General features: G+C 48.1%; 1 protein-coding gene across 1 annotated transcript; it reads left to right on the top strand.

Moving 5' to 3' along the window:
• Positions 1 to 1,270: 1,270 nt before the first annotated feature.
• On the top strand, positions 1,271 to 24,342 carry LOC141145722 (chondroitin sulfate glucuronyltransferase-like). Its single transcript, XM_073632609.1, has 6 exons — positions 1,271 to 2,669; positions 12,151 to 12,216; positions 12,332 to 12,589; positions 14,099 to 14,663; positions 17,995 to 18,177; positions 22,170 to 24,342. The coding sequence occupies exons 3-6, from the start codon at positions 12,333 to 12,335 to the stop codon at positions 23,430 to 23,432; spliced, it is 2,268 nt and encodes a 755-aa protein (XP_073488710.1). The 5' UTR covers positions 1,271 to 2,669; positions 12,151 to 12,216; position 12,332; the 3' UTR covers positions 23,433 to 24,342.
• The last annotated feature ends 3,085 nt before the right edge of the window (positions 24,343 to 27,427 follow it).

The raw sequence follows: 27,427 nt of genomic DNA, 5'->3' as shown, positions 1-27,427 counted from the left end.
ATATTTAGTGGAATGTCTTCTACAGCAACCAATACCTTTCACTGGTTGTTAAGTCCAATGGTAATTATTATTCTAATATTAATATCACTTACAATCACGAATATATGTGTATACAGGAAAATAAATAGGAAAATTAGGAGAATAGACAGGGTATACTGATAAGTGTGTATTGACATCACCCTACTCCTATAAAACTACTCTTCTTGAATTTAAGATGTGAGCAACACCTGGAGGGATGGGATTTTCCCCTCTGACAACTCGCGGTCAGGGATAGTACTCTAGGAAAAGCTGACTAGAACTTGTTCATGAGGACCCAGGGGGAGGGAGAGGATGATGTCAAAGGGGGAAATTGATAGGGTTGAAATAATGACTTAGAGTTCCACTTTAATTGTTTGTGCTTTTCTCTTCTGTGTACGTATCAATCTGTATCTAGATGGAATTTGGAACTGCTGAATAATCATTACGTGTTCACTGATAAGAAACTCTTTGTACCTTAACCTCATTTGGTAATGCCGATAAGATTACTGCTTGTAGAGCTGCCTATAAAAGGCCTTTGAAAGAAGTAAAGGGTGCAGTTCTCTTGCTCCGGACTGTGACACAGACTAATCTGACTCCATGTCATTATTCTTATAGAAGCAATAATTTGACAAAGCAATATAAACTTAAAGCAACTTGTTTAAGAGTTGCCCCTAACAGGATATTCGGCATTCCTAGACCTCCCTGAGACTTAGGTCTATGGAGTAGACATCTCTTCAGCCTTGGACCCCAGATAAACTAAAAGAGGAGACATTGCAGTGAGTGTAAGATATGCGGGGGACCAGAACAAGCAAGACCGTAAAAGGATCGAGCAGTTTTGGGCGGAGAGTCATCTTTACCGCGTGTATTCCCCCATCCAAGAGATATGTGTTTTGTTCCACGACTCTAATAGTAAAGTTCTTTTTTAAACACGTGTCCAAACAACGCAAAAACAGCTCTGGCAGTGAAAGGGTTAAAGTTGATTTACTGTGGAGGCCACATGATTCCTTTGGGGGTGGAGCTCCAGTCTGCAGCTATATCCCCTCCAGGAAACATGTCACCTCCACTTCCACCACTTGTGTCTACTGAATGTTTGTTACATTAAAGTTCATTTAAAAAAAAAAAGTGGAGTGGAGGCCACATGTTTCCTATCAAAAGTGGAGCTCCAATCTGCAGCCACACTCTTCTCTCTGTGATCAGACAGTCTATCCTCCTCTCCTCTCTATGATCAGGCAGTCTATCCTCCTCTCCTCTCTATGATCAGGCAGTCTATCCTCCTCTCCTCTCTATGATCAGGCAGTCTATTCTCCTCTCTTTTCATCTATCGCTGGCCATACTGTTTCCTGGATCCTATCTGCCAGCTCCTTCCTCTCTATGGTCCATCTTTTTGAATGAACTTTATCGACAACAACAGTCTGGGCAGTCAGCTATGCTCCATCCATTCTCTCCTCTCTCTCTCCCTTCGTTCTGTGGTTTCTATACAGAATTTTATGGAGAAGCCCCGACATAACGAGCGTAAAGATCTGACCCTGCTGCTACCCTGATCCCGGGTATAGGAACCAGTCAGAACACCGAGGCGGGTGACCCAAATTCAGAATCAGAAGGTGCACCAAGGTAGAGATCCAAATCACCAGGTATATTAAGTTTGGAGATCTGAACCAGAAAGTCCTTCGAGCCCGGAAATCTAAACCTGAAGGTCCACTGAGCCCAGAGATCTGAACCACGAGGTCCTCCGAGCCCAGAGGTTTGAAGATCCACCGAGTCCAGAGATCTGAACCACCTGGTCCTCCGAGCCCAGAGATCTGAACCACAAGGTCCTCCGAGCCCCGAGATCTGAACCACAAGGTCCTCCGAGCCCCGAGATCTGAACCTAAAGGTCCACTGAGCCCCGAGATCTGAACCTGAAGGTCCACTGAGCCAAGAGATCTGAACCACAAGGTCCTCCGAGCCCCGAGATCTGAGCCACAAGGTCCTCCGAGCCCAGAGATCTGAACCACAAGGTCCTCTGAGCCCAGAGATCTAAACCAGAAAGTCCTCTGAGCCCGGAGTTCTGAACCAGGGGGTCCACTCAGCCCCGAGATCTGAACCAGGGGGTCCACTCAGCCCCGAGATCTGAACCAGGGGGTCCACTCAGCCCCGAGATCTGAACCAGGGGGTCCACTCAGCCCCAAGATCTGAACCAGGGGGTCCACTCAGCCCCGAGATCTGAACCAGGGGGTCCACTCAGCCCCGAGATCTGAACCAGGGGGTCCACTCAGCTCAGAGATCTGAACCAGGGGGTCCACCAAGCCCAGAGATATGAACCAGAAACTACATGTATTCTGAGACCTGAACCACAGGTTACATTGAGCCTGAAGATCTGAACCTGAAGGTCCACCGAGCCCAGAGATCTGAACCAAAAGGTAGACTGAAATGAACGATTCAAACCAGCCAATGAAGGCAACCAACCAGACTGAAGAGCTGAACCGGCTGGTATACTGAGCCCAGAAACCCGAACCTGCTGTTATACTTTGTCCAAAGAGCTGTATGAGGATGTGGGTTGAGCCTGGAGGGTCGAAGCAGAAGATGCACTGAGACCAAAGGTCAGCTTGAACCCAGAAGTCCAGAACATTTGGTAAAGTGAGATCAGAAATCCCGATAAGACAACCAGCCAGGTAAGTTCAGACATGGACCTCCAGACTTGCACATGATCCCGAGGTACAGAGACAGGATCTGTATTGGGAGTCCAAATGCCAGAAAACAATCTTCCCTGTTGGCACCAACTGGCAGGACAAAGTGCTGGGTGGTGCCCACAGGGTGGAAAGGGACAGGTAGGAAATTGGTGGCTGAACAGGGACTCTTCTCCCCAACAGTCATCTTCCTATCTGGTCTCTTTGGTGTTCTATTTGAAGTGTTTTGTTTATCCGGCCAGAAATTCAGAGCTGTCCTGTACCTGGGTTTAGGTAGTTTAGCAAAAGACAGCTGGGCAGAGCTGACACCACTCCTTCCACTGTGTATTGTTTGTGTCAGATTGGTGGGTCCTCCTCTGGAAGGTCTATAGAGGGACAACATGGGGTGCAGAGATGGACTGCGGGTGTCTCTATTATTATTGGGATCCCTGTTCCTGAGGTCCAAATGCTGACAGGGACCCCAATGTCCACAAACGCTGACAGGGACCCCAATGTCCACAAATGCTGACAGGGACCCCAATGTCCACAAATGCTGACAGGGACCCCAATGTCCACAAACGCTGACAGGGACCCCAATGTCCACAAACGCTGACAGGGACCCCAATGTCCACAAACATGGACAGGGACCCCAATGTCCACAAATGCTGACAGGGACCCCAATGTCCACAAACATGGACAGGGACCCCAATGTCCACAAACATGGACAGGGACCCCAATGTCCACAAACATGGACAGGGACCCCCAATGTCCACAAACATGGACAGGGACCCCAATGTCCACAAACATGGACAGGGACCCCAATGTCCACAAACATGGACAGGGACCCCAATGTCCACAAATGCTGACAGGGACCCCAATGTCCACAAACATGGACAGGGACCCCAATGTCCACAAATGCTGACAGGGACCCCAATGTCCACAAACGCTGACAGGGACCCCAGTGTCCACAAACGCTGACAGGGACCCCAATGTCCACAAACGCTGACAGGGACCCCAATGTCCACAAATGCTGACAGGGACCCCAATGTCCACAAATGCTGACAGGGACCCCAATGTCCACAAACGCTGACAGGGACCCCAATGTCCACAAACGCTGACAGGGACCCCAATGTCCACAAATGCTGACAGGGACCCCAATGTCCACAAATGCTGACAGGGACCCCAATGTCCACAAACATGGACAGGGACCCCAATGTCCACAAACATGGACAGGGACCCCAATGTCCACAAATGCTGACAGGGACCCCAATGTCCACAAACATGGACAGGGACCCCGATGTCCACAAACATGGACAGGGACCCCAATGTCCACAAATGCTGACAGGGACCCCAATGTCCACAAACATGGACAGGGACCCCGATGTCCACAAACATGGACAGGGACCCCAATGTCCACAAATGCTGACAGGGACCCCAATGTCCACAAACGCTGACAGGGACCCCAATGTCCGAAAACGCTGACAGGGACCCCAATGTCCACAAACATGGACAGGGACCCCAATGTCCACAAATGCTGACAGGGACCCCAATGTCCACAAACATGGACAGGGACCCCAATGTCCACAAATGCTGACAGGGACCCCAATGTCCACAAATGCTGACAGTGACCCCAATGTCCACAAACATGGACAGGGACCCCAATGTCCACAAACACGGACCCAAATGTCCACAAACATGGACAGGGACCCCAATGTCCACAAACATGGACAGGGACCCCCAATGTCCACAAATGCTGAGAGGGACCCCAATGTCCACAAACGCTGACAGACCCATCAGAGAGGACAACCCAAACCCCGGAGGTGGTCAGGAGATCTCAGGTCATGGAAGGTCGGCAGATAATATTTCACGGATGGAAATTCCTTATTGGGCGAGTTGAGATCCGAGGATCCGGTTTATAGATAAAATTCTATATGGAGGAAACATCCAATCAGCTGAGTCCAGGAATCGCTCGATCTGTGTAAACCGATAGACTAAAGGGACCCCCCCCTATAGGGGAACTCTGCAGACATAGCACAGGAGATGGTCAGGGGCTGCACACTCCCTGTTAGGTGATGCTCCATACATCTCACAATGTTGGTTGAACCCTCGCCTTCTATGACCTCATCAGATTCTATTATCTACAGTGCCTGGAAAAAAGTATTCATACCCCTTGAAATTCCCCACATTTTGACATGTTTCAACCAAAAACATAATTGTGAAGTGGAAGGAAAATGATAAATGATACAAATAAATATGTGAAAAGTGTGTGTGTGGGGGGGGGGGGGGACATTTGTATTCAGCCCCCTTTACTCTGATACCCCTAACTAAAATCTAGGGGAACCAATTGCCTTCAGAAGTCACCTAATTAGTAAATAGAGTCCACCTGTGTGTCATTTAATCTCAGTATAAATACAGCTGTTCCGTGAAGCCCTCAGAGGTTTGTTAGAGAACCTTAGTGAACAAACAGCATCATGAAGGCCAAGGAACACACCAGACAGGTCAGGGATAAAGTTGTGGAGAAGTATAAAGCAGGGTTAGGTTATAAAAAGATCTCCCAAGCTTTGAACATCTCACGGAGCTCTGTTCAATCCATCATCGGAAAATGGAAAGAGTATGGCACAACTGCAAACCTACCAAGACATGGCCGTCCACCTAAACTGACCGGCCGGGCAAGGAGAGCATTCATCAGAGAAGCAAAAATAAGAAAGAGATTTCCCCAGGTGGGGTTTTTTGGCAGTGGGGTTAAGATATTAGACCAATGTTGTATAAAAAGAATTATATTTTATTGTACAAAAAATGATTTAACACAAAGGTTAAAAAATGAGCTCTGATATAGAGTGTACAAGTCTAGTGAAATCAGACATATTTTCATAACAACATCATGTGAATATTGTCAATATCAGAAAAATGGAGCTGACGCGTTTCAACCTATATATCCAAGGTCTTCTTCAGAGGTCAGTCTGTTGAAAAATATACAACAGGGATACACATATAAGGGCTTAATTACATATACTAAAAGGAATGTACCATATTCTATATAACATAGTTACCCAATGATGCGTGTCCTAAGAGCGAAAAGTTTCCTATAAGAGAGTCCCCTTTTAAAATCATAATGCCTCCTCGCTTTCCCCAAGAGGTCCTGTAACACCTCCACCGGCACAGCCACAGGCACCAGGGCAGAAACCAAAGATGTGGCTTACGAGAGGTCACACTGAGAATCGCCCCCCCCCCCACCCGGACCAATCGGCCGGTCGGGGAAAAGACAAAACCTGCAGCAGAAACCCAAAGGAAACACATTTAGGGATCTCACTCATGATATGTATCCAAGCATTGGATTAGGGAGTATTTACTTAATTGAATAATAGAGTAAAGGCATCAATCTATATGCATACCTCATATGCAGACTGTAGCCTTATAATATTAGGTATATATATATATATATGAAGAAAAAAAGTAAGTAGATCATGCATAGAAGTGAGAGCCGAAAGTTGAGAAATCGAGTAAAAAAAGAAACCGAGTGGTGATCATCAACTAATTCAAATAAGATGATCAGGGGTGAATTGGAAAAGCTTTTTCCTATTTTTGCTTCTATCCCCAGGGGTGAGCAGCACTCCTCTCCTCCTCCCTTAACTGTGTCTTTCCTTTGCTATTCATCAGAGAAGCAGCCATGTGTTAGAATGGCCCAGTCACAGTCCAGACCTAAATCACATTGAGAATCTGTGACAAGACTTGAAAATTGCTGTTCACAGACGCTCTCCATCCAATCTGACAGAGCTTGAGATATTTTACAAAGAAGAATGGGCAGAAATGTCCTCTCTAGATGTGCAAAGCTGGTAGAGACATCCCCAAAAAGACTTGTAGAGAAAGGGGGTTCTACAAAGTATTGACTCCGGGGGGCGCCATACAAATGCCCCTCCCCCACACTTTTCACATATTTATTTGTATCATTTATCATTTTCCTTCCACTTCACAATTATGTGACACTTTGTGTTGGTCTATCACATAAAATCCATTTACGTTTTTGGTTGTAACAAAATGTGGGAAATTCCAAGGAGTATGAATACTTTTTCAAGGCACTGTATTGATATCTATAGATGATTCCAGAAGGTGAAGATCAGACAGCTATGGATGTGATGTAACTTGTGGAATGGCCTCAGACCTGTCCAGCCTTCCTGCAGATTCCTCTACACACAGATAGACTATATATTGGCTCTTCTACTCTGATGGAAGCTCTTCATGTTCTGTAGGCCCAGGATGAGATCTTTACCTGAATTCTCACCCAGAATGTTCCACAACTATCTGCTTCCATACAGACTCCCTGTACACCCCACCTGTGGTCTGCTACTGAAAACCAGATAGTGGACGCATGGAGGAGATGTCTTCCTATGATCCATCTTGTATAGGGAGTCTCTTTGGGGACAGATAGCGGACACATAAAGGAGATGTCCTCCTATGATCCATCTTGTATAGAGAGTCTCTATGGGGACAGATAGTGGACACATGGAGATGTCTTCCTATGATCCATCTTGTATAGAGAGTCTCTATGGGAGCAGACAGCGGACACATGGAGGAGATGTCTTCCTATGATCCATCTTGTATAGAGAGTCTCTATGGGGACAGATATTGGACGCATGGAGGAGATGTCCTCCTATGATCCATCTTGTATAGGGAGTCTCTATGGGGACAGATAGTGGACACATAGAGGAGATGTCTTCCTATGATCCATCTTGTATAGGAGTCTCTATGGGGACAGATAGTGGACACATGGAGGAGATGTCTTCCTATGATTCATCTTGTATAGGGAGTCTCTATGGGGACAGATAGTGGACACATGGAGGAGATGTCTTCCTATGATCCATCTTGTATAGGGAGTCTCTATGGGGACAGATAGTGGATACATGGAGGAGATGTCTTCCTATGATCCATCTTGTATAGAGAGTCTCTATGGGAGCAGATAGTGGACACATGGAGATGTCTTCCTATGATCCATCTTGTATAGAGAGTCTCTATGGGGACAGATAGCGGACACATGGAGGAGATGTCTTCCTAGGATCCATCTTGTATAGAGAGTCTCTATGGGGACAGATAGCGGACACATGGAGGAGATGTCTTCCTAGGATCCATCTTGTATAGAGAGTCTCTATGGGGACAGATAGCGGACACATGGAGGAGATGTCTTCCTAGGATCCATCTTGTATAGAGAGTCTCTATGGGGACAGATAGTGGACACATGGAGGAGATGTCTTCCTATGATCCATCTTGTATAGGGAGTCTCTATGGGGACAGATAGTGGACACATGGAGGAGATGTCTTCCTATGATCCATCTTGTATAGGGAGTCTCTATGGGGACAGATAGTGGATACGTGGAGGAGATGTCTTCCTATGATTCATCTTGTGTAGGGAGTCTCTATGGGGACAGATAGTGGATACATGGAGGAGATGTCTTCCTAGGATTCATCTTGTGTAGGGAGTCTCTATTGGGACAGATAGTGGATACATGGAGGAGATGTCTTCCTAGGATTCATCTTGTATAGGGAGAATCTATGGGGACAGATAGTGGATACATGGAGGAGATGTCTTCCTAGGATTCATCTTGTATAGGGAGTCTCTGGGAGGACAGATAGTGGATACATGGAGGAGATGTCTTCCTATGATCCATCTTGTATAGGGAGTCTCTATGGGGACAGATAGTGGATACATGGAGGAGATGTCTTCCTAGGATTCATCTTGTATAGGGAGGCTCTATGGGGACAGATAGTGGATACATGGAGGAGATGTCTTCCTATGATCCATCTTGTATAGGGAGTCTCTGGGAGGACAGATAGTGGATACATGGAGGAGATGTCTTCCTAGGATTCATCTTGTATAGGGAGGCTCTATGGGGACAGATAGTGGATACATGGAGGAGATGTCTTCCTATGATCCATCTTGTATAGAGAGTCTCTATGGGAGCAGATATTGGACGCATGGAGGAGATGTCTTCCTATGATCCATCTTGTATAGAGAGTCTCTATGGGGACAGATATTGGACGCATGGAGGAGATGTCCTCCTATGATCCATCTTGTATAGGGAGTCTCTATGGGGACAGATAATGGACACATAGAGGAGATGTCTTCCTATGATCCATCTTGTATAGGAGTCTCTATGGGGACAGATAGTGGACACATGGAGGAGATGTCTTCCTATGATTCATCTTGTATAGGGAGTCTCTATGGGGACAGATAGTGGACACATGGAGGAGATGTCTTCCTATGATCCATCTTGTATAGGGAGTCTCTATGGGGACAGATAGTGGATACATGGAGGAGATGTCTTCCTATGATCCATCTTGTATAGAGAGTCTCTATGGGAGCAGATAGTGGACACATGGAGATGTCTTCCTATGATCCATCTTGTATAGAGAGTCTCTATGGGGACAGATAGCGGACACATGGAGGAGATGTCTTCCTAGGATCCATCTTGTATAGAGAGTCTCTATGGGGACAGATAGCGGACACATGGAGGAGATGTCTTCCTAGGATCCATCTTGTATAGAGAGTCTCTATGGGGACAGATAGCGGACACATGGAGGAGATGTCTTCCTATGATCCATCTTGTATAGAGAGTCTCTATGGGGACAGATAGTGGACACATGGAGGAGATGTCTTCCTATGATCCATCTTGTATAGGGAGTCTCTATGGGGACAGATAGTGGATACATGGAGGAGATGTCTTCCTATGATCCATCTTGTATAGAGAGTCTCTATGGGAGCAGATAGTGGACACATGGAGATGTCTTCCTATGATCCATCTTGTATAGAGAGTCTCTATGGGGACAGATAGCGGACACATGGAGGAGATGTCTTCCTAGGATCCATCTTGTATAGAGAGTCTCTATGGGGACAGATAGCGGACACATGGAGGAGATGTCTTCCTAGGATCCATCTTGTATAGAGAGTCTCTATGGGGACAGATAGCGGACACATGGAGGAGATGTCTTCCTATGATCCATCTTGTATAGAGAGTCTCTATGGGGACAGATAGTGGACACATGGAGGAGATGTCTTCCTATGATCCATCTTGTATAGGGAGTCTCTATGGGGACAGATAGTGGATACATGGAGGAGATGTCTTCCTAGGATTCATCTTGTATAGGGAGGCTCTATGGGGACAGATAGTGGATACATGGAGGAGATGTCTTCCTATGATTCATCTTGTATAGGGAGTCTCTATGGGGACAGATAGTGGACACATGGAGGAGATGTCTTCCTATGATCCATCTTGTATAGGGAGTCTCTATGGGGACAGATAGTGGATACATGGAGGAGATGTCTTCCTATGATCCATCTTGTATAGAGAGTCTCTATGGGAGCAGATAGTGGACACATGGAGATGTCTTCCTATGATCCATCTTGTATAGAGAGTCTCTATGGGGACAGATAGCGGACACATGGAGGAGATGTCTTCCTAGGATCCATCTTGTATAGAGAGTCTCTATGGGGACAGATAGCGGACACATGGAGGAGATGTCTTCCTAGGATCCATCTTGTATAGAGAGTCTCTATGGGGACAGATAGCGGACACATGGAGGAGATGTCTTCCTATGATCCATCTTGTATAGAGAGTCTCTATGGGGACAGATAGTGGACACATGGAGGAGATGTCTTCCTATGATCCATCTTGTATAGGGAGTCTCTATGGGGACAGATAGTGGATACATGGAGGAGATGTCTTCCTATGATCCATCTTGTATAGAGAGTCTCTATGGGAGCAGATAGTGGACACATGGAGATGTCTTCCTATGATCCATCTTGTATAGAGAGTCTCTATGGGGACAGATAGCGGACACATGGAGGAGATGTCTTCCTAGGATCCATCTTGTATAGAGAGTCTCTATGGGGACAGATAGCGGACACATGGAGGAGATGTCTTCCTAGGATCCATCTTGTATAGAGAGTCTCTATGGGGACAGATAGCGGACACATGGAGGAGATGTCTTCCTATGATCCATCTTGTATAGAGAGTCTCTATGGGGACAGATAGTGGACACATGGAGGAGATGTCTTCCTATGATCCATCTTGTATAGGGAGTCTCTATGGGGACAGATAGTGGATACATGGAGGAGATGTCTTCCTAGGATTCATCTTGTATAGGGAGGCTCTATGGGGACAGATAGTGGATACATGGAGGAGATGTCTTCCTATGATCCATCTTGTATAGGGAGTCTCTGGGAGGACAGATAGTGGATACATGGAGGAGATGTCTTCCTATGATCCATCTTGTATAGGGAGTCTCTATGGGGACAGATAGTGGATACGTGGAGGAGATGTCTTCCTAGGATTCATCTTGTGTAGGGAGTCTCTATGGGGACAGATAGTGGATACATGGAGGAGATGTCTTCCTAGGATTCATCTTGTGTAGGGAGTCTCTATTGGGACAGATAGTGGATACATGGAGGAGATGTCTTCCTAGGATTCATCTTGTATAGGGAGAATCTATGGGGACAGATAGTGGATACATGGAGGAGATGTCTTCCTAGGATTCATCTTGTATAGGGAGTCTCTAGTGGGACAGATAGTGGACACATGGAGGAGATGTCTTCCTAGGATTTATCTTGTATAGGGAGAATCTATGGGGACAGATAGTGGATACATGGAGGAGATGTCTTCCTAGGATTCATCTTGTATAGGGAGTCTCTGGGAGGACAGATAGTGGATACATGGAGGAGATGTCTTCCTATGATCCATCTTGTATAGGGAGTCTCTATGGGGACAGATAGTGCATACATGGAGGAGATGTCTTCCTAGGATTCATCTTGTATAGGGAGGCTCTATGGGGACAGATAGTGGATACATGGAGGAGATGTCTTCCTATGATCCATCTTGTATAGGGAGTCTCTGGGAGGACAGATAGTGGATACATGGAGGAGATGTCTTCCTAGGATTCATCTTGTGTAGGGAGTCTCTATGGGGACAGATAGTGGATACATGGAGGAGATGTCTTCCTAGGATTCATCTTGTGTAGGGAGTCTCTATGGGGACAGATAGTGGATACATGGAGGAGATGTCTTCCTAGGATTCATCTTGTATAGGGAGTCTCTATGGGGACAGATAGTGGACACATGGAGGAGATGTCTTCCTAGGATTCATCTTGTATAGGGAGAATCTATGGGGACAGATAGTGGATACATGGAGGAGATGTCTTCCTAGGATTCATCTTGTGTAGGGAGTCTCTATGGGGACAGATAGTGGATACATGGAGGAGATGTCTTCCTAGGATTCATCTTGTATAGGGAGTCTCTATGGGGACAGATAGTGGACACATGGAGGAGATGTCTTCCTAGGATTCATCTTGTATAGGGAGTCTCTAGTGGGACAGATAGTGGATACATGGAGGAGATGTCTTCCTAGGATTCATCTTGTATAGGGAGTCTCTGGGAGGACAGATAGTGGATACATGGAGGAGATGTCTTCCTAGGATTCATCTTGGACTTGTATCTTTGCAGGCAGCGATGAAGTCCTGTGTGCTGGAGCCTCATATCTGATGTTTTCTGATTGCTGAGGAAAGTCAGGTAAGATGAGAACTCAGAAAACACAAAGAGAAGTGTGTTACGGAACCTTCTCAGCTTCACATTCTGGAAAGTAGAAGTATTTGACATGAATTCTCTTCTTCTCTCCTCGCTGTAGGATGGGTCCGCAGCTTTACGCAGTCCTCCTCGGCCTCCTCCGTCCCGTGCTTCCATTTATTCTGGGCCTCTCCTTAGGCTGCAGCCTGAGCCTTCTCCGCATCTCCTGGATACAGGGAGATGAAGGTCCATGCATGGATCGTCCCCAGAGCCACCTTGGGCTACAGGCTGGGCAAGCAAAGCCCCATATGGATGACTTGAAGCTCCGGATTGTTCCATACAGCCACAGAACACATCCCTCCCACAAGAAGGTGCTAAGGTGAGACTTGTATCCTGTATGTGAGCCTGTGGAAGGGAACCCATTGTACCATCTTCTCCTGTTGGGGTTCATCTGGCCAAACATTCTTTCACAGCACGTTATAGGGGGCCACGACAGTCCCAATATGTAGCTTTTTATGGATAGATAATTCAATGACCTCATGTGTGGCAGGTGGATGGTCACCAGCCGGAACCTCCTGGGAGGAACATGAATGGGGCAAGTTTAAAGCCTGGCTGGGATATTATTGTTCTCATTGTACTGGTGAGATCCTCCTGTGCTGCTCCCCTCCTTCCCTCCCTGGCTGGGCTCACAGGATTTGTTCGACGGGGGAGGGGGGTTTGGATGGTCATTATCTCAAACTATTACCTGCATGTTCTTGCTGGAGAAGTCCTGTCAGCCATTAAAGTGATACTAAACCCGTGCCTTATAATGTACATTCTCCCTTCTGTTTCTGTATGGGGATGACGGCTCTGTAATTATTATAATAAAAAGACATCTAAGTCCCTTTTTCCTAATGGATATCCAGCTGTCACATGATCCGGCTCTCTCCCAGCCTGTCTGCAGGGAAACAGAAGTAGGAGGAGCTTCTAGTCCTCTGCTGCCAGTCACATGTTCAGCTTTTGGAATACAGAGTAAAAATAAATATCAATAAACTGTTATAAATCGTCATACAAATATATATTTGAAATCAAATCTTTATTATTTTTTGGCAATAACATGATGTGGATGGATTTCTGCCGGTCACAGGCTGTGTCACGCCCCCTTTCGCCTGTGTCTTAGAATAAGAGGGAGGTGAAGCCTTCATCAATCTACATGCAATATCCCGCCCCCATTGTGGGCCTGGAGGAGGAGGGAGGGAGTGGCCTGTCACTATGTATACACCCACATGTGTGACTCTATAGTCACATGGGCTGCTCAGATGTGATAGGGAGGAAATACTCAGCATAGAAACTCAATGAGATCTGAGCATGTGCAGAGTTGCCACCACAGCTGCAAAATCCCCAACTGCACTGGGGACATGGACAGGAGGGGGAGATAGAGAGCTGCAGGATCGACCAGAATACAGAAGCGGAATCTCCCAGTGATGAGTGAGTATGAAGAGCATGGAATACACCATTTATTGAGAGTTTTCTATGATGGGGGTTTAGTGACACTTTAATATATTTGTCCAATGAGCAGAGGTCTGTAGTTGAAGTGGTCACCTAGAAGAGGATTGGTCTTTGTGTAGAGCCCCCCATGTTTTTCAAGCTTTATTGCAAGCCACAGGTGAGGGGGATTAGGATGGGAATGCTGGCCGGATCCAGGAAAGTCCAGATGAAGTCACGGTAGAGTAGACCATCCCTCTGCCAGCCTTTGATGTGCCATCCCACCCAACATGGAGGATCTAAGTCAATGGAATCGTAGTGTGGGGAGTAGGAGAGCTCATACAGTATGGGGGTGGGGTGGGAATTCCAGAGGTCAGGCTCCTGGCTCCAGGTTGCTCATTAATCTTCATGTCTTTGTCCATAGAACCCGGTACATCCAATCAGAACTTGGCTACAGAGAACGTCTGCTGGTGACAGTCTTGTCTTCTCGCTCCACCCTGAACTCGCTCGCTGTGGCCGTGAATCGCACTCTCTCCTCTCATGTAAGCCGCTTATTGTTCTTCACCGGAGCCCGAGGTCCTAAGGCCCTCCCAGGAATGGAGGTCGTGTCCCATGGCGATGAGCGCCCAGCGTGGTTAATGTACCACACCTTGCGTTATCTGGAGGCGCACTTTATATCCACATATGATTGGTTCTTTGTCTCTCAAGATGATTCTTATATTAATGGCTACCACCTGAAGGAGCTTGTAAACCATCTCAGCCCCGGGCCTCCTGTATACTTTGGGCAACCAATGGAGTTCATTGGAGGCAAGGAGAACTGGAGATACTGTCAAGGGGCTTCTGGTTACCTTCTGTCCAGGGCGCTCCTTCTCAGACTGGGGCCCCATTTGGATTTCTGTCGTTCTGATATACTTAGTTCCCGGCCGGACGAATGGTTGGGTCGATGCCTTCAGGATACACTCGGAATTGCATGTGCGGCCGAGTATCAGGTAATGTTCAGACAAATAGAGCCCAACTCCAGACATTTTATACTACTATAATTTTATGTGTTTTATATATAAGTCCCCCTAACACGCCTCAAGGTCTCCTAGGGCCCACATGTCCCTCTAACATCCCCCAATCTACTCTTAGGGCCCACGTGTCCCTCTAACACCCCTCAATCTCCTCTTAGGGCTCACATGTCCCTCTAACATCCCCCAATCTCCTCCTAGGGCCCACGTGTCCCTCTAACATCCCTCAATCTCCTCCTAGGGCCCACATGTCCCTCTAACATCCCCCAATCTACTCTTAGGGCCCACATGTCCCTCTAACACCCCTCAATCTCCTCTTAGGGCTCACATGTCCCTCTAACATCCCCCAATCTCCTCCTAGGGCCCACGTGTCCCTCTAACACCCCTCAGTGTCCTCCTAGGGCCCATGTGTCCCTCTGAAACTCCTCAATATCCTCCTAGAGCTCACATGTCCCTCTAACACCCCTCAGTCTCTTCCTAGGTCTCATGTGTCCCTCTAACACCCCTCAATGTCCCCCTAGGACTCACATATCCCTCTAACACCCTTCAATGTTCTCCTAGAGCTCACATGTCCCTCTAACACCCCTCAGTCTCCTCCTAGGGCTCACGTATCCCTCTAACATCCCTCAATCTCCTCCTAGGGCCCACGTGTCCCTCTAACAACCCTCAATCTCCTCCTAGGATTCACGTGTCCCTCTAACAACCCTCAATCCCCTCCTAGGGCTCATGTGTCCCTCTAACACCCCTCAATCTCCTCCTAGGGCTCACGTGTCCCTCTAACACCCTTCGATATCCTCCTAGGACTCACGTGTCCCTCTAACACCCCTCAATCTCCTCCTAGGGCTCATGTGTCCCTCTAACACCCCTCAATCTCCTCCTAGGGCCCACGTGTCCCTCTAACACCCCTTAATCTCCTCCTAGGGCTCATGTGTCCCTCTAACACCCCTCAGTCTCTTCCTAGGTCTCATGTGTCCCTCTAACACCCCTCAATGTCCCCCTAGGACTCACATATCCCTCTAACACCCTTCAATGTTCTCCTAGAGCTCACATGTCCCTCTAACACCCCTCAATCTCCTCTTAGGGCTCACATGTCCCTCTAACACCCCTCAATCTCCTCCTAGGGCCCACGTGTCCCTCTAACACCCCTCAATGTCCCCCTAGGACTCACATATCCCTCTAACACCCTTCAATGTTCTCCTAGAGCTCACATGTCCCTCTAACACCCCTCAATCTCCTCTTAGGGCCCACGTGTCCCTCTAACACCCCTCAATGTCCTCCTAGGGCTCACGTATACCTCTAACATCCCTCAATCTCCTCCTGGGACTCTTGTGTCCCTCTAACACCCTTCAATATCCTCCTAGGACTCACATGTCCCTCTATCACCCCTCAATCTCCTCCTAGGACTCACATGTCCCTCTAACAACCCTCAATCTCCTCCTAGGACTCACGTGTCCCTCTAACACCTCTCAATCTCCTCCTAGGGCTCATGTGTCCCTCTAACAACCCTCAATCTCCTCCTAGGGCTCACGTGTCCCTCTAACACCCCTCAATCTCCTCCTAGGGCTCATGTGTCCCTCTAACAACCCTCAATCTCCTCCTAGGGCTCATGTGTCCCTCTATCACCCCTCAATCTCCTCCTAGGGCTCACGTGTCCCTCTAACACCCCTCAATCTCCTCCTAGGGCTCATGTGTCCCTCTAACAACCCTCAATCTCCTCCTAGGGCTCATGTGTCCCTCTATCACCCCTCAATCTCCTCCTAGGGCTCATGTGTCCCTCTAACAACCCTCAATCTCCTCCTAGGGCTCATGTGTCCCTCTATCACCCCTCAATCTCCTCCTAGGGCTCACGTGTCCCTCTAACACCCCTCAATCTCCTCCTAGGACTCACGTGTCCCTCTAACACCCCTCAATCTCCTCCTAGGGCTCATGTGTCCCTCTAACACCCCTCAATCTCCTCCTAGGGCTCACGTGTCCCTCTAACACCCCTCAATCTCCTCCTAGGACTCACGTGTCCCTCTAACACCCCTCAATCTCCTCCTAGGGCTCATGTGTCCCTCTAACACCCCTCAATCTCCTCCTAGGACTCACGTGTCCCTCTAACACCCCTCAATCTCCTCCTAGGGCTCATGTGTCCCTCTAACACCCCTCAATCTCCTCCTAGGACTCACGTGTCCCTCTAACACCTCTCAATCTCCTCCTAGGACTCACGTGTCCCTCTAACACCCCTCAATCTCCTCCTAGGGCTCATGTGTCCCTCTAACAACCCTCAATCTCCTCCTAGGGCTCATGTGTCCCTCTATCACCCCTCAATCTCCTCCTAGGGCTCACGTGTCCCTCTAACACCCCTCAATCTCCTCCTAGGACTCACGTGTCCCTCTAACACCCCTCAATCTCCTCCTAGGGCTCATGTGTCCCTCTAACACCCCTCAATCTCCTCCTAGGGCTCACGTGTCCCTCTATCACCCCTCAATCTCCTCCTAGGGCTCAGGTGTCCCTCTAACACCCCTCAATCTCCTCCTAGGGCTCACGTGTCCCTCTAACACCCCTCAATCTCCTCCTAGGACTCACGTGTCCCTCTAACACCCCTCAATCTCCTCCTAGGGCTCACGTGTCCCTCTATCACCCCTCAATCTCCTCCTAGGGCTCATGTGTCCCTCTAACACCCCTCAATCTCCTCCTAGGACTCACGTGTCCCTCTAACACCCCTCAATCTCCTCCTAGGGCTCACGTGTCCCTCTATCACCCCTCAATCTCCTCCTAGGGCTCATGTGTCCCTCTAACACCCCTCAATCTCCTCCTAGGACTCATGTGTCCCTCTAACAACCCTCAATTTGCTCCTAGGGCTCATGTGTCCCTCTAACACCCCTCAATCTCCTCCTAGGACTCACGTGTCCCTCTAACACCCCTCAATCTCCTCCTAGGACTCACGTGTCCCTCTAACAACCCTCAATTTCCTCCTAGGGCTCATGTGTCCCTCTAACACCCCTCAATCTCCTCCTAGGGCTCATGTGTCCCTCTAACACCCCTCAATCTCCTCATAGGGCTCACGTGTCCCTCTAACACCCCTCAATCTCCTCCTAGGACTCACGTGTCCCTCTAACACCCTTCAATATCCTCCTAGGACTCACGTGTCCCTCTTTCACCCCTCAATCCCCTCCTAGGGCTCATGTGTCCCTCTAACACCCCTCAATCCCCTCCTAGGGCTCATGTGTCCCTCTAACACCCCTCAATCTCCTCCTAGGACTCATGTGTCCCTCTAACACCCCTCAATCTCCTCCTAGGACTCATGTGTCCCTCATTATCCTTCTAGGGTTTGGTTTACATCTCCTTCAATCTCCCAAGAAATGCAGACATGGATAATATAGAAGAGTCGGCCCTGGCGGGAGCCGTGTCTGCTCATCCTGTGCGGGATGCCACGCTCATGTATAGATTGCAGCGTAAAGTCAGCCAGATGAGACTGCACAGAACCTACAGCCAGATCCAGAGACTTCAGGTGAGCATCTTCCCAATAGGTGAAGACATTTACTATAAGAGGACCTGTCACACCCGAGCATATAAATATTCATTTCTATTTCCTCTTTATTTAGCTTTCTTTTACTTTTCAAGGCTATTGATAAGCTTGCCACTTAGAAGTCTCCCGGGCCAGATGAATTGACAGCCGAGTTTTATAAGCACTTTAAGGTTACTCTGGCCCCGTATTGGTGGAGGTTTTTAATGGCTATCTCCCTCCATGCGACAATCTGCGGTGATTCTTCCGTCAAAGGGTAAAGATTCTTCGAGAATTGGTGGCCCATTAGCCTTCTGAATGTTGATAGGAAGATACTGGCAAAAATAATTTTCTGGCGTTTATCGTCTGTAGCGGGCAATTTGCTTTAGCGATTGGCCAAAGACCTTGTACAGAGGGGCTGAAAGCTTCATGCTTGTAAATGGTTGGATCGGACAGCCGTTTGATGTTGGCTCGGGTGTGCGTCAGGGGTGTCCTTTGAGTCCTCTGCTATACGCATTCGCAATCGATCCCTTCATCAGGTTAGAGACCGTTGTGTGGAGCGCCTTTGGGCATTCCTGGTGAGCCTCCTCTGAAGGTCGTGGCCTATGCTGGTGATGTGTCTATTTTCATCTCTGATGTAATATTCCCAACGCACATGTTCCTGCAAAGATGGCTGTATTTTCAGTTGGGTGCTGAAGCGACCATCGGCTGGAACCGTATACAGTCTTAGAGAGAAAATGTCACCAGCACACCAGGATCTCCAAAAATGGGTCCAAAACTTTAATCATTGATCACATAGTTACAAAAAAGGCAAGGTTTTGGAGCCAGGCAGGACCCCTTCATCAGACAGTTTCATCTCTGGGACTGAGGAGGTGGTCTCAGTGATGGAGCAGTATGCTGAGGCATCTGGCTCAAAGATCAACCAGGATAAGAGTGAAGTTTTCTGGATGGGAGAGGAAGGCGATGGCCTTGAGCTTCCGGACACCTTCCAAGAGGTCCGGCAGGAAATTAAAGTTTTGGGCATCAAATTTGGTCCCGGCGATTATGGTCTTGCAAATGGCCGATGCCAAAGTTGCCAGCTGGAAGGATTGGAAACTCTCTTACAGGGAGAGGATTGACCTGATTAAAACTCACCTGATCCCGGTATTTCTGTATGACAGCTTTGTCTGTGTTTTGTCAGTGTCTCTCTATGCCAGTGGGTCTCATCTCCTATCCTCAGGGCCCACTAACAGGCCAGGTTTGCAAGATAACTGAAATACATGACAGGTGATATCATTTGCTGCTCAGCGATTGCAGTATTCTAGTCTGCATCTCCCCCAAGGTAATACTTATAATCTGACCTGTTGGTGGGTCCTGAGGACTGGAGTTGAGAACCGCTGCTCTATGCGAAGATCTACAGCTGTTTCTTCCGACTGTTATGGGGGAACAAACTGAACCTCAATAAGAGGTCTGTAACCTTCCCAGGCGGATGGGTGGCCTAGGTATGGTCAACCCGGTGGTATTTTTTTTCTCTGATGTTTTTGAAACATCATTTTGGTAATATGCTGGCAGAGGAACCACCTGGGTAGGTTGGTATTTTTCAGTCCTGGGTTAGGCCTTTTCTGCGAAGCTGGGAGAATCGTGGGCCAGTGAAAAGCCTGAGGGTCCGACATGATGAGCTCCCGGCTTACATTGCCCCATGCCTGAAAATGCTTCGGCAGTGGTGAGTGACGGCGGAGGGAATTAAGTCTCTTCCTAGGAAGACCCTGGAGAGGAGGGTTGTTCAATCTGCCTTTAATGAGCCACTGGCCACCCAGGCCCTGTTATGAGGGAGGGTCTGCGTTTAATCTGGAGAGAATCCCTTTAAAGTTTCGGGATTTGGCCTGGCGCTCATTCCATGACTCTATGTGAAGGGCAACTTGAAGTATTGCTCTGCGGTGAACCATGGTTGTCCAAGCGTGGAGTGTGGCGGTGTGAAGAAGACAATGGGCAATTTCTTGCTTCAGTGCCCCTTTAATATAGAAGTCTATATGTGGATGGGTGGGTGGGTGGGGCTTTGGGTATGCCTTTCCTTTCCTGTTTGAGTTATGCAGAATGGTAAAAGGGGGCTTTTCAGACTCACCGGGATTTTGAGACACTTTTTTCTAGTTGGCTTAGCAGTCCGTATCTTCACATTTAATGCACGGTGTCCGGTTTCCACTTCGGAAAAAAGTGCTTTCATTTAGAGGTGGTGGTGCACGGCATACTAGAGGGGGTTGGGAAGATTTGGGGTCTTGAGAAGGACAGGTGGGGGTCGGGGGCCTGGACAAAGGCATGGAGGAATGTCAGGTCCTCGTAGCTGCTGTCTGTCAGTCTCTGGGTGTGTGGACTTCTTTCTGTCCTCTTACATCCCCCTAGATTTTATAAGATCAGATTCTTGGAAAAAGGCCGCCATTTTTTTTGCTGAAGTTATGTATTTTTGGTTATTTATATAAAATGTTATTTATTCTGCTTTTATTAAGTTGTATGTTTGTAAGATTTTAATTAAACAAAATTGTACACTAATGGGGGGGCGGTATGTTATCCGGATTGTGGGAGGAGTCTTGGGAGGGTAATGCAGACAGTCTCTGGAGCAGACAGATTTGGGGAAAGTGTCTCTCATGAGTTGTGAGGCAAATCCATTTACCCGTCTAGAACCTGGACTTGAATTTGGCGCACAAAGCGTCACTTTTAGAACGCACACGAGAGACACTTTCACACAATCGATCTGCGCCACATTCTCTCTCTGTACGCCAATGGAGAGCCGTTCCTAATTCGCTTCCACTGGCGATATTTTATTCTGATTTTGGCGCATTTTAGCATTACCTGAATTTGGTGGGCGAGTCGCTGTCAGAGCCAAAAGTGTCGCAAAAGCTTCAAGAATTTGGGGCGTTCCATCAACAAGAGGGAATAACACCATCACATCTTTATTGAGTCCCCCCCCGATAGTAAGTGAGCTCAGGACCCCAGCGCTGTAAAGTAACTAGATACCAAACATGCCATGCGTTAAAATTGCGCAGACTCCTGGAATGGCGACAAACGACATTACTTAAAAATCTTCATAGGTGACGCTATAAAAATGTTTCCAGGTTTCCAGTTTAGAGTTAAAGAGGAGATCCGGCGCTAGAATTGTCTGTGGCAATACTTCACATGTGCTGCGAACACCGTTTACATGTTTGGGAGTGACCTACGTATGCGTTCACCACTGCCTGCGGGGACAGGGCGCTTTAGATTCTTTTTTTTTTTTTTATTGTTATTTATTTTATTTTTACACTATCCCTTTAAAAAAATGTTATCACTTTTATTGCTGTGAGAAGGAATGTAAACATCTCTTGTGACAGGTCCTCTTTATGGAGAGATCTGAAGTCTATGAGACCCCAAATGTCTCCTCTACAATGGAAAGCATCAGATCAAAAACAAAACATTCATCTCATGTTTTCCACAAAAAAAAATGGCCTTGTTTACATCGGGCCAGAAGTGATGTCACAATGTCATAGAGTTGAGTGGAGGCCATCTTTCCTCTGCTAATCTCTATGGCCAGCCGCCACAACCACCTGATAGGTTCCTGGGCTTCCTGATGAGCCAGGTAAGCCCGAGAACCACCAGAATGGCGGCAGGAGGAAGGGGGGTGGCCCCTCCCTCCACTTCTAAAAGTGATCCATCGGCTATTCAGCTGCTCAGATCACTTTTTATGAGAAAAAGCGGTGGCTGCAGAAAGTTTTAATACCGGGGTTATGGCATCCAACTGCAACCATTGCCCCGGTATTAAACGTCAAAGTCATGACATATTTTCTCAGTCAGGCGGTCGGCAAGTGGTTATAAACCGATCAGTAATTGCTGGATGTGCCTGTAGAGGGCGTCCTCCTCGTCTCTAATTCTTCCTCTTCTTAATGGTAGATGGGACACATTGGGAGCTTTGTTTATAGACCAATCTGTAGTTGCTGGATGTGTCTGTAGAGGGCGTCCTCCTCGTCTCTAATTCTTCCTCTTTTCTCCTTCAGGGTGAAATCCGGAACCTTTCCTCTCTGACCCCGGATGGAGAAGCCAGTCTTCTGTGGCCAGTCGGCGTCAACCCGCCGTTCACCCCAAAATCCCATTTTGACTTGCTGACTTGGGAATACTTTACGGAGACGCACACCTTCTCCTGCCACGATGGGGCCCCCAAGTGTCCCCTGCAGGGGGTCTGGTTGTTGGACATACAGCAGGTGCTGGAAGAGGCATTGGAGCAGCTCAATCACCGCTATCATGCGTGGCTTCACTTCAGGAAGCGTCATCTGCTGAACGGCTACAGACGCTTTGACCCCACCAGGGGGATGGAGTACACCCTGGACCTGGTGCTGGAAGCTACTACTAAGAAGGGTCATGCCGGAGTAATCATCAAACGCCTTAGCCTGCTGCGCCCCCTGGGCCTGGTGGAAATTCTTCCCATGCCATATGTGACTGAGGCCACGCCGGTGCAGGTCGTGGTACCATTGATGCCGGCCGATGCTGGCCACATTTCAGCTTTTCTTGATTCCTTTGCCACCAACCTTCTGGACCCACAAGAGAACGTGGCCCTGACGGTGCTGCTGGTGTATGACGTGACCTCCTCGGGGCAGGTTCAGGATGTGTTTGAAGGGGTGCGGGGGATGGTGTCTGAATTGGAGAGCCGTTACTCCTTCCTCCGCCTGGAAGTGACCAGCGTCCGCACCGAGATCCCCTCCCAGATCCGTCTGATGGAAATCGTCTCCAAGAAGCATCCCATGGAGACCCTCTTCTTTCTGCTGAGTGTTTGGAGTGAAGTGACCGCAGAGGCGCTGAACCGCTGCCGGATGAACGCCATCAGTGCCTGGCAGGTCTTCTCTCCAGTTCACTATCAAGAATACAACCCTGACATGTCCCGCCACGGCTTCTCCGCCCCGCCATCTGCAGACTTCCTCCACGATGGACACTTTGACCGGTTCTCCTCCTCGGAGTTCTGCTTCTATAACTCAGACTTTATGGCGGCCCGGAACAGAATGGCCATGGAGGTGGGAGCACCGGAGGATGAGGAAGAGGATGGTGCCGGCACGGAGCTTCTGGAACTGTTCCTTAGACACTCCCAGCTGCACGTCTTCAGGGCACTGGAGCCATCATTGGTGCAGAGGTTCTCCCTGAGGAAGTGCAGCACCCTCCAATCGGGAGAGAGTTATCACCGCTGTGTCATCAGCAATCTGGAATCACTCGGATCTCGTATTCAGCTGGCTACAGCTCTCTTCAACCAGGACCAGACCAACAGCACCTAAACTGGGATCAGTGCCACAGAACCTAAACGGAGACCAGTTCCACGTGACCAGACCAACAGCACCTAAACTGGGTCTGTGCCACGTGACCAGACCACAGAACCTAAACTGAGACCAGTTCCACGTGACCAGACCAACAGCACATAAACTGGGACAACTCCTATGTGACCAGACCAACAGCACCTAATCTGAGACCACTCCCACGTGACCAGACCAACAGCACCTAAACTGGGACCAGTCCCACATGACCAGGCCAGCAGAACCTAAACTCAGACCAGTCGTACGTGACCAGGCCAACAGAACCTAAACTGGGACCAGTCCCACGTGACCAGACCAACAGTACCTAAACTCGGATCAGCGCCATATGACCAGACCAACAGCACCTAAACTGAGATCAGTGCCACGTGACCAGACCAACAGAACCTAAACTGGGACCATTTCCATGTGACCAGACCAACAGAACCTAAACTGAGACCAATCCCATGTGACCAGACCAACAACACCTGAACTGGGATCAGTGCCACGTGACCAGACCAACAGAACCTAAACTAGAATCAGTGCCACGTGACCAGACCAACAGAACGTAAACTGAGACCAGTGCCACATGACTAAACCAACAGAACCTAAACTGAGACAAGTTCCATGTGACCAGGCCAAAAGCCCCTAAACTGGGATCAGTGCCCCCTGACCAGACCAACAGAACCTAAAATGAGACCAGGCCAACGGAACCTAAACTGGGACCAGTCCCACGTGACCAGACCAGCAGCACCCAAACTGGGACCAGTCCCACGTGACCAGACCAACGGAACCTAAACTGTGACCAGTTCCACATTACCAGGCAAACAGAACCTAAACCTGTCCTATCATGCTAGAGGCGTCTGTACTGCTGTGATCATCAAAATGCAAATAAAGTTATTTATATTTTACTATAATGCGTTATAATGTGTTCCGTTTTGTGAAGGTCACTCATCTTTCCAATATTTGGCGGCCAGTAGACGTGTCTTCCCAACTATTGGCCGACCGTAGACGTGTCTTCCCAATTATTGGCCGCCAGTAGACGTGTCTTCCCAATTATTGGCCGCCAGTAGACGTGTCTTCCCAATTATTGGCCGACAGTAGACGTGTCTTCCCAACTATTGGCCGACAGTAGACGTGTCTTCCCAATTATTGGCCGCCAGTAGACGTGTCTTCCCAATTATTGGCCGCCAGTAGACATGTCTGGCTGATGAGTTGTGTAAAGTCGGGGTTGGGGAGGAATATCTCTGATATGTTCAAAGGGCAGTTTCTGAGGAACCCACAGAACCAGGTTGAGCTCCCACAGTGTCAACAGGGAATGTATGGAGGGGATAACATGAGCAACACCCTGTAAAAAGGTTTTCACTAAGGGGCGAGAGGCAAGCAGTCTTTGCAAAACTTGACCTTTGGTACTGATGATACACAAGGCCAAATATTGATCCAGATCACCCTGGAAAAAAGACAGAAGTACTTTCTGGGATGGAATTCCCTGCATACTCCAAGCGATGATTTATTTTGCAGTGCTGACTTTTGGGGGTTCAGGATTCACCCAAACCTCAGCAAAGTTTGCACAGTTGATTTTGGACGTTAACTCTCAGAGTCTGCGCTGACTGTTCCCTCATTAGGAACTCGTCCAGGTATCTCACTTTTGGAATGTCCTGAGAGCAGAGCAAAGCAAGCTCAGGGGCTCGTACCTTGGTGAAGACTCACGGTACAGTGCATGAACCATAATGAAGGGCAATGAACTGGTATTGTTGGGTACCCACTGAAAAATGCAAGAAGTGTTGCTGCAATGGAAACATGGGGACATGCAAGTAGGCATCCTTGGTCCACTCTCCAGCAACAAGAAAAAGGAAGCAGCTCTCCAATAAAAGCATTGTGTATTTTTATTGAAGTATTTAATGCATAAGCTGATCCAGCTGTCCCACCAGCCCTAACTTTTAGGGTGGGGAGAGTTTAGCATGCGCCCATCTGGAGGGACGCCAGCACAGCTAATGCATGTATGTAGGGACACCGGGGATGCCAAAAAACCACAGCAACTTTGGCAGCTGACACAGACAAGCCCGGCCCATGCATGTATGTAGGGACACCGGGGATGCCAAGCAAGCACAGCAGCCATGGCAGCCTACACATTGACAAGCCAGGCAAATTTATGTCTGGAGGGATGCCCAGGCCGCCATGTTTGCAATAGCAGGGGTGACAGTTAAGTAAATGCTGCATGGTTGGATCTAGGTGGGGTGCTGCTCCCCCCTCAAAGTCACCCACCCACAACCCCACACAGCATACATAGGCTACATTGGTACATGGAATGGTACCAGCTGATTGGAGAAAAGCCAATGTAGCACCAATATTTAAAAAGGGCCCAAAAAACATCCCTGGGAATTACAGACCAGTTAGCCTAACATCAATAGTATGTAAACTCTTGGAGGGGATGATAAGGGACTATATACAAGATTTTAGTAATAAGAACGATATCATTAGCAGTAATCAGCATGGATTCATGAAGAATCGTTCTTGCCAAACCAATCTATTAACCTTCTATGAGGAGGTGAGTTGCCATCTAGATAAAGGAAGGCCCGTAGATGTGGTGTATCTGGATTTTGCAAAAGCATTTGACACAGTTCCCCATAAACGTTTACTGTACAAAATAAAGTGCGTTGGCATGGACCATAGGGTGAGTACATGGATTGAAAACTGGCTACAAGGGCGAGTTCAGAGGGTGGTGATAAATGGGGAGTACTCAGAATGGTCAGGGGTGGGTAGTGGGGTTCCCCAGGGTTCTGTGCTGGGACCAATCCTATTTAATTTGTTCATAAACGATCTGGAGGATGGGATAAACAGTTCAATCTCTGTATTTGCAGACGATACTAAGCTAAGCAGGGCAATAACTTCTCCGCAGGATGTGGAAACCTTGCAAGAAGATCTGAACAAATTAATGGGGGAGGGGCGACTACATGGCAAATGAGGTTCAGTGTAGAAAAATGTAAAATAATGCATTTGGGTGGTAAAAATCTGAATGCAATCTATAGACTGGGGGGAGAACCTCTGGGGGATCTAGGATGGAAAAGGACCTGGGGGTCCTAGTAGATGATAGGCTCAGCAATGACATGCAATGCCAAGCTGCTGCTAACAAAGCAAACAGAATATTGGCATTAAAAAGGGATCAACTCCAGAGATAAAACGATAATTCTCCCGCTCTACAAGACTCTGGTCCGGCCGCACCTGGAGTATGCTGTCCAGTTCTGGGCACCAGTCCTCAGGAGGGATGTACTGGAAATGGAGCGAGTACAAAGAAGGGCAACAAAGCTAATAAAGGGTCTGGAGGATCTTAGTTATGAGGAAAGGTTGTGAGCTCTGAACTTATTCTCTCTGGAGAAGAGACGCTTGAGAGGGGATATGATTTCATTATATAAATACCGGACTGGTGACCCCACAATATATAAATACCGGACTGGTGACCCCACAATATACAAATACCGGACTGGTGACCCCACAATATATAAATACCGGACTGGTGACCCCACAATATATAAATACCGGACTGGTGACCCCACAATATATAAATACCGGACTGGTGACCCCACAATATATAAATACCGGACTGGTGACCCCACAATATACAAATACCGGACTGGTGACCCCACAATATATAAATACCGGACTGGTGACCCCACAATATATAAATACCGGACTGGTGACCCCACAATATACAAATACCGGACTGGTGACCCCACAATATATAAATACCGGACTGGTGACCCCACAATATATAAATACCGGACTGGTGACCCCACAATATACAAATACCGGACTTGTGACCCCACAATATATAAATACCGGACTGGTGACCCCACAATATACAAATACCGGACTGGTGACCCCACAATATACAAATACCGGACTGGTGACCCCACAATATATAAATACCGGACTGGTGACCCCACAATATATATATACCGGACTGGTGACCCCACAATATACAA

This window comes from Aquarana catesbeiana, linkage group LG05 (genome assembly GCF_042186555.1).
Source record: "Aquarana catesbeiana isolate 2022-GZ linkage group LG05, ASM4218655v1, whole genome shotgun sequence".
In the NCBI taxonomy this organism is placed as follows: Eukaryota; Metazoa; Chordata; class Amphibia; order Anura; family Ranidae; genus Aquarana; species Aquarana catesbeiana.
The sequence above is the reverse complement of the archived record's forward strand: the minus strand, read 5'-3'. Positions and strand labels throughout refer to the sequence as shown.

Excerpts from the sequence above, each read along its gene's own strand:
- LOC141145722 (XM_073632609.1), top strand. The coding sequence starts at position 12,333 with ATGGGTCCGCAGCTTTACGCAGTCCTCCTCGGCCTCCTCCGTCCCGTG. Across the intron at positions 12,590-14,098 it reads TCCCACAAGAAGGTGCTAAG|AACCCGGTACATCCAATCAG; the intron begins GTGAGACTTGTA and ends CTTTGTCCATAG. Across the intron at positions 18,178-22,169 it reads GCCAGATCCAGAGACTTCAG|GGTGAAATCCGGAACCTTTC; the intron begins GTGAGCATCTTC and ends TTTCTCCTTCAG.